Source organism: Piliocolobus tephrosceles, chromosome 5, assembly GCF_002776525.5.
Source record: "Piliocolobus tephrosceles isolate RC106 chromosome 5, ASM277652v3, whole genome shotgun sequence".
In the NCBI taxonomy this organism is placed as follows: Eukaryota; Metazoa; Chordata; class Mammalia; order Primates; family Cercopithecidae; genus Piliocolobus; species Piliocolobus tephrosceles.
In genome coordinates, this window is record NC_045438.1 from 3,919,060 (window position 1) to 3,936,802 (window position 17,743).

Below are 17,743 nucleotides of genomic sequence, written 5' to 3' on the forward strand. Positions count from 1 at the left end.
ATTTTTTATCATCAGAATTTTCTGAAACAAATTAATTCTACTAAAAATTGCAAATTTTCCCTAGAGTAAAAAATGTAAAATTACTATTCATTACTACTGCTAATAAAAACAAATAGAAAAATGAACATAGGCTATGAAAGGATAAGGAAATAACTTGTCCAGGAACCTCACAAATATGAGTATGATCTCAAAACATAGAACCTAACATGCTGCATTCATAGGAGAACCTTGAAGATATCGCATGTGCCTTTTTTATTCTTACTTTGGACACAGTTCTTACCATTTTGACTATGTATTTAAACCACATAATCAAAACAGAAGAATCATTGTGATCGAATTAGAAATTTGTGATTTATCCATTCAAGTGATTAAAAATAGGAAACCTAATTTTTCAAATACTATCACGTTTGAGTTTTCAAATGTTTGTCATTATAGGAAAACAGAGATCAGGCAGTTGTTTCTCCAGCTGGTGTCTTTACACAGAATTGGAGCTGTCCAGTGGAGCTGAGTATACTATTTTCCAAGCTAGAGTAGGTGTGATAGAGATAACTGGGCAAATTTCAAGGAGTAAATACTGATTCCTGCTTTTTATTCTGCTTGGACAAACCTCTAGTTTAAACAAGGTGTTTTTCTTAGCCTCAAAGCAATGCAGAGTAGGGTAGGGAGATTGGGGACACACTGTTGAGAACAATTTGTTTTTAAATCTTCTTTTTAGTGCATAGTAGAGAGAGAAGGCTACTAACAAGCAAAATTTGCACATACCCTGGAAAGCCCTACTTCTTGATTAACTTTGTTTGGGATGGTCTCTTTATAGTACTTTTAAGTTTTGGAGTAGAAAGACGAATTCAGGTAAAGAAAACTAGACAAACTAAGTTGTAATCATTGAATGACTGCTTCCCTTCTAATTTCCTCCTTGGAAAACTACAGAAAAAAGTTGTTAAATACCTTCATGGAGCTTCCAAGTAGTTTTCTCTTTATTTTAAAAGCTTTCATCATGGTTGTTTCTTAAAAGCCTCTTTGAAACCTTGACTTCTGGCCAGGCACTGTAGCTCACGCCTGTAATCCCAGCAATTTGGGAGGCCGAGGCAGGAGAATTGCCTAAGTCCAGGAGTTTGAGACCAGTCTGGGCAACATGGCCAGACCCCAACTCTAAAAAGCAAAAAAGATAAAAATCATAGAAACACTGGTTTTCTTTTAGTCTAAGTTTTACATAAAGAGAAGAACATTAATAAGGACCAGGCCATCTAATAAATTGTGATTTACAAGCACAACTCCTAAACACTGACCATGAAAAAACAGTATTTTTACAACTAAGAAGAGGAATTTGGTTGCAAGTCATGATCTAATAAAACCTTAGATTTATATGTTACAGAATTCTGTAACTTTCACAGTATTTTATCTCATTTGATCCTCACAGCTCCCCACTCCCCAGGTTAATTTGTAACATGGAAGGTTTGCTCTTCCTAGGACTTAGTCCAGAATAATTATTGAGACAGCCACACATTCATATGTGTGTGGTGTTCCTTGATTTACATGATTTTCTGCTAAACCATCAAGAGTATAGGAGTCTAGTCCTCTGAAGCATTTTCCTTTGTGAATGAAGAGAAGCCATTATGCCCTCAGATGGTTTATGGCAGAAGGCTCCATGTGTAATGTCCACTGCTAGTCTTTGACTCTTTACTCTGTAGTACATCACATTTCTGCTACCCACCCCCTGCAACCCCTAAGCTGCCTGACTCTGTAAGGACTATGACAGAGGAGAAAAAGCAGTCTGGTCTTCTTTCTGGGAAGAATCCTTCCCTTTCCATGGCCCCCTTGAGTTCCTTTTCTTAGGGGAAGGTAGGGTGGAAGGGTGGAGGATACACGTGATGGCAGTGTCCGTTGGATTCCTGTAAGCCCACGATGGATCTCCCAGACAGTAGTGAAATAATAGTAGCCTCTGTATTGACGAAGTTGTTTATCCTTTTTTTCCCTAGGATGTTTCTGAACTTCAGGTGGCAGTCATTAAAAAGATGAAATTTTGTGCCTATTTAGTCATAAGGGTGTTTGAACAGTTGTGGTATTGGCACCTATGCATATTTTACTAGAGATTTTCCCTTGTATAGACAAAAAATTTGGACCAAGCATAGTAACTCACCCCTGTAATCCCAGCACTTTGGGAAGCTGGTGGGGGGCAGATAGCTTGAGGATAGGAGTTTGGGACCAGCCTGGGCTAGTGAGACCCCATCTCTACAAAAAATAAAAAGAATTAGCCATATGTGGTGATGTGCCCCTATAGTGCCAGCTACTTGGGAACCAGGGTTGGAGAATCCCTTGCACCCCAAGAGTTCAAGGCTGCAGTGAGCAATGATCATGTGACTGCATTCCAGTGTGCATGACAGAGTAACATCCTGTCTCTTGATTTAAAAACAAAAAATTGATAAAATGAGTTAAAGTAAAATTACTTTTTGTCTAACACGAAATAATAATGAAAAAGTTTTATCTATAACTTGGGAGTGTTTAATGTATTCTGTTATGTCCTGTGAAAAGAAAGTTTTCTTATTTGCATTCTTTCTTATTTTTGTACTCTGTTCTGTCTTTTATTTTTTAACTGTTTGAGATAATTAACATATTCAAAGATGTGAACACCATGACACTCCCTATATTAGGATATGACACATTCATTAGGTAGTTAAAAAGGACTTTTATATACATGTTTTAATGAATAAAATTAGTAATGTGTTGGACTTTTTTATCTGTCAAGTTTTCTATGTAATATTGGCATAAAATTCTGGACTTTTTAAAGTGTGCTGTTACTTAGCAGAAGAGCACATCTTTTCTGAAAATTTATTATAGCCCTACTTTGGAAGAAGACTCAAAAATAATCAAAAGCTAAATAATTGTCTGTGTAGTAGCAATTCATTATCTTATATAGGTCTGCCCTCTTGTGTGTCTGTACTTGTGCATCTTGAGTTTGTTTTATTTGGGGAAAGTCACCAAAAAAAACCCTGTAAAATCAAAACTAAAATTAGAATTTTTTATCGGTAGTATCAGTTGTAAGTGTATTGTAGAGCAGCTTCACTGAGTTTTCAAGAACCTTCATTTTAATATAGTGATTCTGATTTGCATTAAACAAATATATATTCTTATCCAATTAAAATATAAAAGGTAACATTAAGCATTTTAAAATTGTTTTTAGTACCCTGTAAATTAAGATAAGAACTTATTCTATAGTAGAACATATTTTGAGCATTTAGTATATTAAATTTTAAAAATAAATTGTTTTCTTATATCTTATTCTTTACACTTTGTGATGAAGAATAAAGAGTTTATTCTATTTCATAATTTAAGTTACAGTATTCTGTAATCCTCACAGAATAAGATTTTAATTTCTATCAAAGAATGAACAACAAAAAAATTAGTTATTTCTGTTTACTGAGAAAAAGACTGTAACGAACAATGTTATCAAAGGAGTATGACTAATCAGTTCAAATTTTCCACTTGTTTTTAAGACCAGTGCAGCTTATTACAGAACTTGGATACTTTTTGTGTTGGCAATTTACTAAAACCAGTGAGGTGAGTGTATCACCTGTTGTTTATAAGCTTTTTACTTGTTATTAGGGATTTCCAGCTTGTAGATGAGGCGTCACTTAAGAAATCTCTGCCCTTCTGTTCTTCAGATATCCCTGAACAAAACACTTTCCACTCCCCATCTCCAGTACTTCTCATGGATTCAGAAAATTTAATGGTGTCTCCTTCACTATTGAGTTAGAAACACTTGTGTAAGAAACCAAGGTCAATATTGATGTTACATATTCTTTTAGTAATCATGTTTTAGAAGATATGGTTAATTACACATTCTCTACCCTTTTAATAATAGTTATATTAGTAACATGTCTTCAACTGAAATTAAAATCATTGGATTATGCAGTATAGGTGTAAACTATTTTAGACTTAATTTTAAACTTTAGTCAACTTAAATTACCAAAGTTTGGTGAATTATTTTCCAGCACTAAATTTTACTTGAGTTGTTTTATGAGTTATTGGAAGATGTTCTGAAATGATCAGAGGAGAAATTGAAAATTTATTCATCAAGAAAATAATTATAGGTAACATTGCTGGATCTATAATTTAGCTCAGTAGAGTGGCCTACGAAGTAGATGCTTGCCATTTGGTTGATAGATGAAGAAAAATAGCTATATCCTGTTACAGTTGACCCTTGAACAACAAGGGCTTAAATAGCGAGGGTCCACTTATACATGAATATTCTTTTCCCCCACTCCCCACACCCCTAAGACAAGATTGCAAGACCAACCCCTGCTCTTCCTCCCCGTCTTTCTCCTTCTCTTCCTCCTCTCAATGTGAAGACAATGAGAATGACGACTTTTATGTTGACCCACTTCCATTTAATGAATAGTAAATATATTTTCTCTTTTTTACGATGTTCTAAACATTTTCTTTTCTCTAGCTTTATTGTAGGAATACAGTGTATAATACATATAACATGCAAAATGTGTGTTAATTTACTGTTTATGTTATCAGTAAGGTTTATGGTCAACAGTAGGCTATTAGGTAGTTAAGATTTTGCGGACCCATGGATTCTCAGCTCCCCTAACCCCCATATTCAAGGGTCAGCTGTAGATGTAATAGATGGGCCAACAAGTTCATTTCAAAATACAATCTAAGAATTAGTTAATATTTGGAGAGATAATTCATACTTTTATTTTTTTAAATACTTGAGATAATATTTTTTTTTGTCACTGGGAATCTTTTATTATTTTCCTTGCCTACATTGGGTGTTAGGTTGGAATGGAAGACAACCTGTAAAATCAGTCTGAAGTCTTAAGGTTTCATGATTCCAAAGATACAGTGTGGTAAACTAGGTAACTCTAGGTCAGATAATTCACTACAGTGTCTTAAATGAAGATTAGATTCTATTCTGTTAGTATATTAGTGATATGACTAATCTCACTGTCACATATTAACCCCCAATTCTCATCTGTTGATCATATGTCTTAGAACAGATTTATGGTTTACCTACAGGTACTAGAATTCTGTGATTCTTTGAAAAAATTACTTAAGAGTAATTTTATTATGTAAGAGTATGGCCTTACTTTTCCATACTTGATTCTCATCAACTTTAAAAAATGTTAATGTGGCATAGCAAAAATGCAATTTCTGTTTTAGAATGTTACTACAAAGAGTTACTACAGAGTTCTTTATAATAAGATAACAGATGTGAGGAGTCAGTGGACTGTTTTGAATAATGACACTTCATTTGTGTTATTACTTTGATACTTGGTGAAGACCTGAAAAATACTTAGTATTAAAGAAGATTTTACAGTGTAATATAAGTTATATTCACCTCAAAAGAGTAAAAATAATGCTTTATATATGAAGTGAACTTGTTGGCAGTGCAGTTTCAAAACTAAACTCTTATTTCATCTTCAGAAAAGATTTGGGATACAAATTTGTGAGCCATGTTGAGGAAATCAACAGTTACATTTTATACACTTATTTTAAAGTTAATTTTTGAAAATAAAGCCCTTTTCATGTTTACAAGATCCAGCAGATGAATACGTTTGCTAACAATAAGTTTTAGTCTTAATCTTGACCTTTTCACAAAGAAACTCTTCTACTCAGGAAGTGGTCTATTTTACAGTATTGTTTTCCCGTCTGCATGGGATGACAGATTTTAAGCTGATGTGGCAAGTTGCAGATCTAGAGGTGGTAGCAGAACTTCAGAGAAGCATCACGATGATACAGATCAGCAAGAGACATATTAAGATGAGACAGAAATTGATAAATAGATTCTGTAGATTTTGACGTGCTTGTTGAGGCATTTCAATGGTTGAGGCTCTTCTTATAGCTGAGCGAGTGAGGTATTGGACTTTCTCCATGATACCAGCAGGAGAGGAAGTCTGAAGTTTTAAGTGGTTGAGAGAAAGATAAAAAGCTGGCAGCCAAATATGAGATAACTGTCTTCTTTTAGGTAGCCTGGAATGTAAAAATAATAAATGGATTAGAATGATATGTGTAACCTATTATCAGGACAAAAAATGCAATTTTGTATTCATCTTCCTCAGCACTATTGTTATTTATAACATCAAGTGTTTCTATAGTTTCTCTCTCTCTCTGTGTGTGTGTGTGTGTGTGTGTGTGTGTGTGTGCATGTGTTTCCATGTGTCCGTCTCTCTCCTTTTTCGATGGGGCACACCATGACAGTCTCATTTGTGTTAGGAGTAGTAACGTCAGTCTTTGCCTTTTTCTCCCAAATTTACTACAAGTATTGCAGTAATCCTCAGTGTCATCCATAAGTTCCTGGAAACCATGACTTTCCGCAAAACAACATATAACAAAACCATTTTTACCGTAGGCTGATTGATGTAAATAAGAGTTAAGTTCCTATAGCACATTTCTGGTCACAAGAACATCACCAAACTTCTCAATAAAGACCCCAAACACTTCTAATATTAAACATTGAGAGAAATATGAACTATATATACATTTAAGAAAGATTAATAAAAACCAGATAGGCCGGGTGCAGTGGCTCATGCCTGCAATCGCAGCACTTTGGGAGGCCAAGGCGGGCAGATCCCCTGAGGTCAGGAGTTTGAGACCAGCCTGGCCAACATGGTGAAACCCTGTCTCTACTAAAAATATAAAAATTAGCTAGGCTGGTGGCATGTGCCTGTAATCCTAGCTACTTGGGAGTATCGCTGGAGCCCAGGAGGCAGGGGTTGCAGTGAGCCCAGATCATGCCACTGTACTCCAGCCTGGGTGACACAGCAAAACTCTGTCTCAAAAAAAAAGCCAACAAAGATAATTACCCAGTATTTGGTGAATCAGCGAGTAACAGTGGTTGTGATGGTCAATTAAAAACATGGAATCAATGTTTGAGAAATACAATGGGATCTCTGAGTGCTTTTGTGCCATAGCATTTATTGTCATGCATTTGTATGATCACCCTAGACTTTACCAATTTTTATTTGATAATAATTTGTATTCATCCATTCATTCATTTTTCAACACTCTTATTCTGGTTCGGGTTGCTGGTGGCTGGAGCCAATCCCAGCAGCTTAAGGAGGGAGGAACCCACCTTGGATAGGAGACCACTCCATCACAGGATACACTCACGTACACACTCACGCTCAACCCAGGACAACTTAAACACGCCAGTGAACCTAATGTGCACAGTTTTGGGATATGGGAGGAAACGAGAGTCCCACAGATACGGGGAGAACATTCAAGCTGCACACATACTTAAATGTTACAACAAAATGACATAGAAGGAAATGACGTTATTTGAGGACCTGCTGTATTTGGTTTAAGGTACAGCTTGTTTTGGGTTATTCTTTTGGGTAAAAGTTCTCACATATAGTTTCTTTAAATCTGTTACTCTGTAGATGTAATTGGTTTGATCAGTCACTGTATTAATAGCTCCAGAGCCAATCTCATAAAAAGGAAATGCATACAACAAATTGTTCCCTGGATCTTGATTTTAATCCAAAATAAAATAATGTTAAATGGGAAGTGTTTTACCAAAAATATGGATTCAAATTGTCATTCCTTTTTATGATTTTATAGCTTTATAGAATGTTATCTTAACTAACATTTTAATAAGATTTGATGTTAAGTACTGAAGACTATCAAGCTTGGAATGCATAGTAATTACTATTATCTCACCATCTACCACAGACATTTTCTATTTACAGACCTGTACTTAATAGCAGTAGTTTCCATCATGCCTTCCTTTAGAGATCCCACAAGTTATTGCTGCCTGTGGGGTCTATACTTTGATGATTAATAAAACAGATAAGAACTTACATGTTATTACAGAAAATTTATATATAGACTAAAAATTAACTGTATTAACTGTCCAGAGATAACGGTTATTAACACTTGGAGGATATTTTGTTTTCAATCAGGATACTTCTGCATCAATTTTGAAAAAAGAAAAATAAAAAATGGAGTAAAAAAGTGATAATTAATTGCCAGACGTAGTGACTGTTAACATTTGTTGATGTATTATTGTTAATCAACATATTACTACCTTACCCCAGCTGTCAGGTTTTATTTTCTCCTAAGTCTTTTTATACATCTCATAAAAGCCTATCTCAACCTGTTAGCCCATTCCTGAGAGAGGAAAGTGCTGAAGGGAACGGAAGGAAGCACTGAAAGAATATGGCAGAGGGGAAGGCAGGTGTCAGGCACGGCCAGTGAGAACCTGGCATTTACTTTCACAGAGGGACCATATGGCTTATGGTGTTTAGATTCTGTAGTGTTCAACAGTTCAACTTGGCTCTATTATATTCTGAATTATATAGTAGACTGGGCCTTTTTTGGCTTGAGACTCTGTCTTCCTTCATAATATTGGTCTGTAGCAAGGAGTTCCAAACAGCCAACTTGTATCAAATTTTCTTTCCTTAAAGAGTTATTAACAACCTGTATTTTTCTAGCATGTATTCTTCATTGTCTAAACGGTGGCTAACGGCTGTTATTTAGGTTGTCTGTAACACTTCTACTTAGAAAATAGCAGCTTATAAAAGCAGAACTACCATTTGACCCAACAATCCCATTACTGGGTATCTATCCAGAGGAGTATAAATCTTTCTGCCATAAAAACATACACGCACGAATGTTCATTGCAGCACCATTCACAATAGCAGAGACATGAATCGGCCTAAGTGCGCATCAGTGACAGAGTGGAAATGTGGTCGTATACACCACGCAATACTGTGCAGCCATAAAAAAGAAGGAAATCATGTCTTCTGCGGGAACATGGATGGAGCTGGAGGTCATTATCCCTAGTAGCAAACTAACACAGGAAAAGAAAACCAGATACCACATGTTCTCACTTTTAAGTGGGAGTGAGATGATAAGAACTTCCGAACACAAAGAAGGAAACAACAGATGCTGGGGTCTGCTTGAGCGGGGAGGATGGGAGGAGGGAGAGGAGCAGAAAAGATAACTGTTGGGTACTGGGCTTAATACCGGGGTGATGAAATAATACATACAAACCCCCATGATGTGTGCTTACCTGTGTAACAAACCGTCACACATACCCCCAAACTTAAAAGTTAAAAAAAAGGAAAACAGCAGCTTAAACTTGACATATATTTAATGATGTTTGTTTGAATTCTTCAGGTAAACTAGAAATAGATTTTCTTTTGTTCTTTATTAAGATTCATCCTTTAAGTTGTTTCTGTTGATATTTGATTATTATCGATCTAGTGGATTGGAGAATTACTGGAAGATGTTATTTATTTATTTGTGTTTTTGAGACAGAGTCTCGCTCTCTTGCCCAGGCTGGAGTGAAGTGGCGTGATCTTGGCTCACTGCAAGCTCCACTTCCCGGGTTCACACCATTCTCCTGCCTCAGCCTCCCAAGTAGCTGGGACTACAGGTGCCCGCCACCACGCCTGGCTAATTTTTTTGTATTTTTAGTAGAGACGGGGTTTCACCGTGTTAGCCAGGATGGTCTCGATCTCCTGACCTTGTGATCCGCCTGCCTAGGCCTCCCAAAGTGCTGGGATTACAGGCGTGAGCCACTGCGCCTGGCCTAGTCGTCACCTTTTATGAAGATGTGTAGCAGAATACAGTTAAGAAAGGAATAATAATTAGCCTTGGTAATTCCTGTTTGAATATATGGTTTTGTGAGGTTTTTGGGCTTAGCTGGTCTTAAAAGGTCAGACATTTTAAAAATTACTTTGAGGCAAAACATGGGTAAGGAGGGAGTTGGCCAGGAGTTTATCATGAAGCATATACAGGAGTCACCCCTGCCTTGACACTGGTAAGTTGTGCCTCAGTCACATGAAACATGTCACCTTTCCATAAATACTCCATTCCCTTTTGTGATTTTATTCTTTGCACATGTTGTTCTATCTCTGCCTGGAATGCGTTCTCCACCTTTTGGTTCTCTGCCAGGCAAGCTTCAGTTGATTCTTAAGGTTCAGTTTAAATATCACTTCCTGATGAAACCTTTCATTAGTTATTAAGGTGGAATTGGTTGTCACCTCTACTGGTTTTTAATAGGGCTTTAGTGTTATCTATATGAGGATGTCTATCAGATTATAGCACAATTTCAGTTTACATGTTTGTATCCCTAACTAGACTTGATAGTTTCTGAAGTAAAGAAACCATGTGTTCATTTAGTATCCTAGTACTTAGTGCATAATTGGTATGTTTCAATAAATCATTAAAGTTAAATAAGGGATTTTTATGACAAAAACTATTAGAAAATTGTTAACAAAAAATAATGCTGTGGGCAGGTCATGGTGGCTCACATCTATAATTCCAACACTTGGGAGGCCTAGGCAGGGAGAACGTTTGAGCCCAGAAGTTCGAGACCAGCTTGTGCAACATAATGAGACCCCATTTCATTTTTAATTAATTAATTAATTAATTAATTATTTTTATGAATGGATGAATGAACGACAGGGTCTTGCTCTGTCACCCCGGCTGGAGTGCAGTTGTGCAATCATGGCTCACTGCACCTCAACTTCCCAGGCTCTAGTGATCTCCCTGCTTTAGCCTCCTGAGTAGCTGGGACCACAGATGGGCACCACTATGCCTGGCTAATTTTTGTATTTTTGGTAGGGACAGGGTTTCACTGTGCTGCCCAGGCTGATCTCAAACTCCTGAGCTCAAGTAATTCCTGGGATTACAAGCGTGAATCACCATGCCTGGCCCTCATTTTTAATAATAAGTTAAAAAATTTTAAAAATAATGCTGTGATTGACAGATTAGTTCTAATAACAATTTGTTAGTTGAACATGTAAGCTCTAATATTCTCCTCAAGTCTCTTTCTATCACAGATGAGAAAAAGGCTTAGAGGATTCACCTAAATTAATGGTCACCTGATTAACATAATATTAACCTGAACTAGACTTTGTATAAATCGGTTTTTAGTATTTGTGAAATACAAAGATGTGTCCAAAGGAGATGAGCTCTCTGCTGTTTAAAGCATAATTAACATACTTTAAAGATGATCTTATAATCCTACAACAGCTAACTGTTACTGAAAAACAAGAGTTTGTTTCTGGAAACAAATTGGGTATAAAGGAGATGACCAAAAATAGTATCCTGTTTCTTGTCAGATTTAGAAATATGCTGTAATCCTAAAGTTATTTGTAACTGTTTTATAATTTTATGCCTAAACTGAAAACAAATCTGCTTTATATGCTAAAATGTTAATGATACACATTTAATTTATTGGGCTCAATTTTTTACAGTGGTATAATCTGAAATGTATGGAATCCTAGTTCTATTGAATACCAACATTTGTATGATGATAATTAGGCCAGATTTTGTCCATAGAAGATGAGGTTTCCTGTCATATGTTGAGAATTGAAAACCTTTGTGTGGGAACAGCATAATCCTATTTTTGGAGTTGTCTGTGACCTTTACTACATTATAATTCATGGTTGTCAGGTGTTTATCATTCTCTTCTGTGCACTGACAACCACCGTATGAGTTTCCTTTTTTTTTTTTTTCCAAAAAATAAATTTCTTAACAGCCAAGCTGTTTAATAATTTTTGATGGAAAGCATAGAAAAATAGTTTAGTTTTATTTTCATGTTATCTGATCTTTTTAGAGCATTCTATTAGTCTAATCATAAATAGGTTTGGGATTTTCTGAACTTGTGTCTGGCCTAAACAACCATGGAAACTGAAGTTACTCTCCACCCTCTTATTAAAAGAATGACCATATATATATATATAGATTGGTTATTTTGACACAAGAGTGGTATTCACTTACAGATGAATTTTCAAATCAATTTATCTTCTAGGCCCTAGAATCAAGAGTATTGAAAACACGAAAGGTGCTTGTTAGGAGTTTGGGTGTAGAAATGCCAGACTCCTGTCTCTTGAGTTGCATATCACAGGCAGAAAAGTATCCACAGAGTATCTATGTCTGTAGATCCATGAGTACTCTACTTTTTAGGGGAATGAGAAGAATAAAAATAAAGAATTCTTTACTATTCTTTGTGGGATTTATAAATCCTTTGGTTGTATTCTTTTCCTCAAGAAAAGTGACACTGGAAATTTAAAAAAACAATCAAGTTCAAGATAGTATGGTATTTTTTTTTTTTTTTTTTTTTTAGGTGGAAGAAGGAAATAGAAAAGCCATTAGGCAACTCTAATCTTCTGACTAATGTCGTATACCATGTTAGGCAGCATGTTTGGGGGAAGGTACTATATCAACTCCTTCAGGAGTCCTTACTTTGTCTGCAGTGAGTCCTGTTTTAGCAATTTAATATCAAATGCATTCTTGTGCGGAAGGAACCTCAATGGTCTTCTGAAAACTTTTGGTGGCCTGCTTTATGACTTGCTAGACAATTGATACTTTAATGATGTTGTATATGCTGAGCATTAATCCCCACCTATACTTTAAGCATGTTCAGTGCTTGCGGAACTTCTCAAACTTCAGCATTTTTGGTGTTATTCCTTTTGCTGAAATAATAAATTCCTGAGATTCTTTATATTTGTAGAATTTTGCCTTTCTCCTTTTATTTTTGTTTATTCTTTTAGTAAACATGGGAGTATTGAAGCAATACTTTATTAAATTGAATTCAAGTAATATCTAAGGCTACAGTCTGATATACTCTAGTGTGTTTTTTCCATCAGATTGGTTTAGAAGATTAGAATTTTCTATAGATTGAATTTGAATGAACAGGGCTTGTCTATATTTGGATTATTTGGAATTTTATTTTATTTTTCTACTACTTTCTGACATTTCTACAGGTAAGCGATAAGTGAACGTATATACACCCTTTTTTGGACTTGTGGTAATAAATTAGGACGATTCATCATTAGATTTATGATGAATCTGTTGGCTTACAAAAGTTCACTCCAGTGGAGTCATTTTCCTTTTGAGATTGCCTAATACTAAACTTGGACATTCTATTTGAAGTTATTTTGTGGTAGCAACATTCCAGAGCTTTGTTGGTTCAGACTGGCCGTTTGAAAGAATCTCCAGGCTGCTTCTGTCTGGTTATGATCATAATTGTATATGCATGAAAATCAATATATTCTCACTCCTAAATTGACCCGTAATGAAGTGCTCCTCATGTTAAGTCTTGAGGAGAATTCATTAAACAACAGCACAGAGAGATTTTTCTCTCTGAAATGGACAATTTAGCTTATTGCTATTGCTACATTGTCTGTCGGTTTGCCTTCGTTATTGTTTTTTAAATATTGAAACAATGCTTTACAAGTTTATTTACAAGTAAAATATTCTTGACCCTGTAGGAGTTGGAACTTCAGAATCTTTTTGGGGGGAAGAGAATATGGAGGGGTAGTACTGAGAAAGGCTTAAGGAGAAATGAATGTCACTTAATAAATGTACCCCCTATTAATGTGAGTATATTGGTCAACCTTTTTTTTTTTTGCGGGGGGAGCAGGGGACGGGGGTTGGAAACTAAAGATGGAGTACCTTTTCAAAGGCGCTAGAGGTCCTCAGTTGACTATGAGTATGCTGTACATCCAGGCTTCATTTTCATGTGTTTATTTGGTAACATGCTTCAGAATTATTCTGGGTAAGAACTTTGATGTACTATTTCTGCAAATATACAAAGAGACTACATCTTATCTAATTTATGCCACTGTAATTTAGAAGGATTATTTTCTTGATTTTTCTACCTTTAGGTTTACTTTGCTGGTATGATCATTTCTTTGTTAATTCACAGTTTTGATGAAAGTGAGGGATTTTTGTAGCAAATAACAAAGCAAGATTGATCAAACATGTCAAAACAAATAGTTTTGGATATTTAAAATGGTAGAGTATGGGGAGAGGGGAGTTCAGAAATAAAACTGAGGAATGCTGAGGACTGAGGATTTAATAGGGAATCTAGAATAAAGTATCGAAATGTGGTTTTTGTGAAAGTTTTGAGGAGATACTAACTTGGATTTTAGGTATCAGATGAATTGAAGGCATGAGTATTTTAGCAATGAAACAAATAAAAGGAAACTTTGATTGATTGAGGTATGTTATGGTTTTTTGAAGTCTGTACAGTTAGTTTGAATTTTGCCTTCCAGGAGTTATGCGTAATAACTAAGGACATCTGTAATTTTCTTATATTTCTGGTTTTGAAAATGATCAGTAGAATATAATTTAGGCTATTAAGAATGTAATGCCTGATGTATAAATTGAATTTAAGTGAAATGGAATGGTTTTAAATTAAAATAGAAGTTTGTATTCTCTGAATTTGCCTTTTAGAGTATCATTTACAGTGTTTGGGGGCTTTCAAATTTGGTTTATCAGTGTCGTGATGTACTTCAAGCCATGCTGGTCAGTATATGGAGGATGTGCATGTGGCTTAGTGACAAAACCTAAACTTCTGCTAAGGTTTCCCTCTTTTCTTAGTTATGTGATCTTGAGCAGTTCACCTTTTTGCATCTTTCCTAAATTGTAGAATAGGGATGCAGTATCAAATATATAATCAAGAGGAGCAAATGAAATATTTGTGTACACCAGTATATTAGGAAATTGTTCTTTAAGAAGAAGTTTTAATTGGCCCTCCTCATTTCTGGGATTGGTAATATATTGTCTAATTTAGAGAAGTAACTAGACTTTCAGTTTCTAAATTAAAAATTTAATATATTACATAATTTAATGTTACATATGTAATCAGTACATTAAAACATTAAAGTACATTAAAATTTTCTGAAACCATTGTGTTTATGCAATATTTTCTTATTGTTTCTTAGTCTCACTAATTAAAGATATGATTATATACCCAAATGTGATTATTTTCCTTTATGCCTACTAAAATACAAATAAAATAGATTTGATATTTGATTTTGGGAAATGATAGTGCTGTCATGCCTTTTAGTAAAGCATGTATTCTGACTCTTCCGTGTGTTTTTAAAACTTAATACTTCTTAATTTAAACATCTTTCATATTTTTCCCATTTATTTCATCTAACACTTTTTTAAGCACTTACTTTTAAACTACATGTCTTCATAAACAAAGACAATACTTAACTGGCACCTTAAGGTATAGATGAACTAGTTGGGACATAATGTATAGTACTACCACATTATGTTTGAAATTTTAACAGTCTCTATAACTGGAATTTCTATTAACTGAGACATACTAGTGAGCTAAGGGTAACTTTAATAGAATTTCTGCTCTTTCCAGAGGTTGTGTACTTTTTAGAGCAATATGTGATAAAGCAAAATTCTGATATAATAAAATAGCTCATGAACACCCAATTTGAAGTGTGAGAATGTAATTTGATATTTGAATAAAAATGCACAAATAAGCATATAAGACACCTCCACTGAATGACTTTTGTGTAATATCAAAGGAAAATTATGAGTATAGAGATATGGAGACGCAATTAGGATACCTCAATGGTAGACAAAAATGTTTTTGTATGTCTTAAGGAAAACCACTTGCAGAATTGCAAAGTTCGTATTTGTAGTGAGCAATAGAATTAACATTTGTCATGGGAATTGAGAATTTTAGAGGTAAATTTTAATATATATATAAAATATGAAAATTGAAATAAATAAAATATGTGTAATTTTCTGTAAGCCCTGACAGAGATCTGAGAATGAGGAAACGTTTCATTTACTAAATTGAGGATTGTAACATAAAGAATAGGGTAGAATTCAAATGGGAGTCATAAAATTGATTGTGGCATCTCCATTCCTGGCATTTATTTTATTTTCTCCTTTCTTTGTAAATCTCAGAGAGGAAATGGAGTAACACTGGAGGATAATAACTTGACAAAACTATAGGCATTAATAGGCAGAAATCCATTTAATCAAATTTGTGTGAAAATAAGATACTTAAGAATATTCATGTGTCAAAATAAATTTTTAAAGTGTCAAATTATTCTCTAACACTAGATTTTTTATGTGTTTGTGAAAAGTGTTTTAAAATTTCTAAACTTCTTTATGATACAATATTGAATTTAATATCAGTAACTCAATTTATTAACAGCATGGAGTTTTTAGAAATGTTTCTTAAAAGTTGACTGGACTTTAGAGGGGAAACATCCTCAAGGGCACTTTAAAAGTAGCTTGTATTATATATTCTTAAGCTCCATTTCATTATTATTCACTGTATGAAATTATGCTAATATTGCAATAGGCATGCTGATAATGTGCATGTTTATAGTCAAATGATTATTCATGTTAGTTCAGATGTAAATAACTCAGTTCTACACTGTTTCTCAGCAGAGCAATAAATAACAAAATTAAGTCATTGTTTTTGTGTGGAGAAATTAACCACTACTGCCAAACATGGTAACATAATTGGAAGATTTTTTTAATTGGCAGAAATTCACATTTGAAAAGCAAAATAAAAGTGAAAGTTAAATTAAAATGACAGACAAATAACCAGAATCAAAGATGAATATGACCTTTTTCATTTCAAAGTTGTCTCATTTTTACTGTCACTAAATGGATAAGCATTTATAAATTTAAGCACTTTGTCATGTCATTTTATTGCTTAAGTTTGAACTGATATTAATAAAATTAACTTATTTTAAAAGTTCAGATTACAGAAATTATAGGAATTAAGAATTACAGAAAGTAAGAATTACCAAAGTCAGTGAAATTTGTTTCTTACCTTGGCTGCTGTGATCATCACAATATAGAGTATTGTGTTGTATGAAGTCTTATGGGTGTTTAGCTGGGGAGTTTTCTGACTCTGTCACCCGGTTTATGGGAACAGTTGCAGTAGGTGGAGGAGAAAAAGTGTTCTTGGGAGGTCTTATGATGTCACATAGGAATTCTGAAGTTTCGATTGGTTAGCCATAGTCTTAGTCTGAGCACAACCAAACTTTAGAACTTCTTACTTTAGGTATGGAAAAGTCATTAACACTTTGTGCTTCATCTTTTGTTTCTAATTTAAAACAGTATATGGCAGATAAATAAAAAAAAAAAAAAAAAAAGGAAATTTGAGGTGGTAGAAAGCTTTTGTTAAAGATTCATGCATCTTCAGGCTTACAGATAATTGAATATTAATGGTGAAGATGTTGAAGAGCCAAAATAGTTACTACAGGAATTTTAATTATGAGAAAAATAAACACAAGCAAAACAACTTTCATTGAATTCTTGCTGCTGTTGCTTTAATACCACGTCTTCATAATGTTAGCTTTCAACAAGACAAAAGTGAAATATTTTTACACAATCAAATTTTATACCTGTTTTATTTTGTTCTTGTTCTTGTGTGTATGGGAGAAAGAGTGTGTATGAGGAAATCAGGCTAGTGACTGCTTTTTGTTTTAAAAAATGATTTTTATCTTACTAATAAATGTGTTTAATTCATTCGTGTTTTCTTCAATTAGCAGTTTAACGATATATTTGTGAATAGTAATTCTTATATTTAAACTGATATATATAATCCCCCCAAAATAACAATTTTCTACTTTTAAGTATTTAAGATTTTTTTAAACAATTGCGTAAAATTGTTACACAATCTTAACAAATTTTTTATAAACAGATGCAGTATTAAGGGCAACTTTATAGCAAAAAAGAAATAATTACAGATTCCAAGTCAGTTACATTTCAGTTAATGAGGCTTTATAGGTTTGATGTGTTGAAATTTAAGTTTTGTAATGTTTTTAAAAGGATGTGCCTCATTTAATCTAGCACGTGCTTTCCTGAAAATTACTACACAAATGAGATACTAGTAAGTGAGGATATTTTGAACTTCCTAGAACAGTTTATCTTACAGTAGAACTGGGGAAATAATGTTTTTGTAAAGCCGGGCATCATTCTCCTCTCTTTATCTAATTTGTTGTCT

The 17,743-nt window shown here is 34.3% G+C and overlaps 2 protein-coding genes across 5 annotated transcripts in view; one reads left to right on the forward strand and one right to left on the reverse strand.

The window, feature by feature from the left end:
• The window catches only part of CEP85L (centrosomal protein 85 like), a 240,476-nt gene that overhangs the window by 142,926 nt on the left and 79,807 nt on the right, over positions 1–17,743 (forward strand). The gene's annotated exons all lie outside the window — the stretch shown is intronic.
• On the reverse strand, positions 4,369–16,661 carry PLN (phospholamban). The gene is made up of 2 exons (XM_023219008.2): positions 16,565–16,661; positions 4,369–5,976 (listed from the first exon to the last, which is right to left on the reverse strand). Exon 2 carries the CDS (start codon positions 5,877–5,879, stop codon positions 5,721–5,723), a length of 159 nt encoding a protein of 52 aa, XP_023074776.1. The 5' UTR covers positions 5,880–5,976; positions 16,565–16,661; the 3' UTR covers positions 4,369–5,720.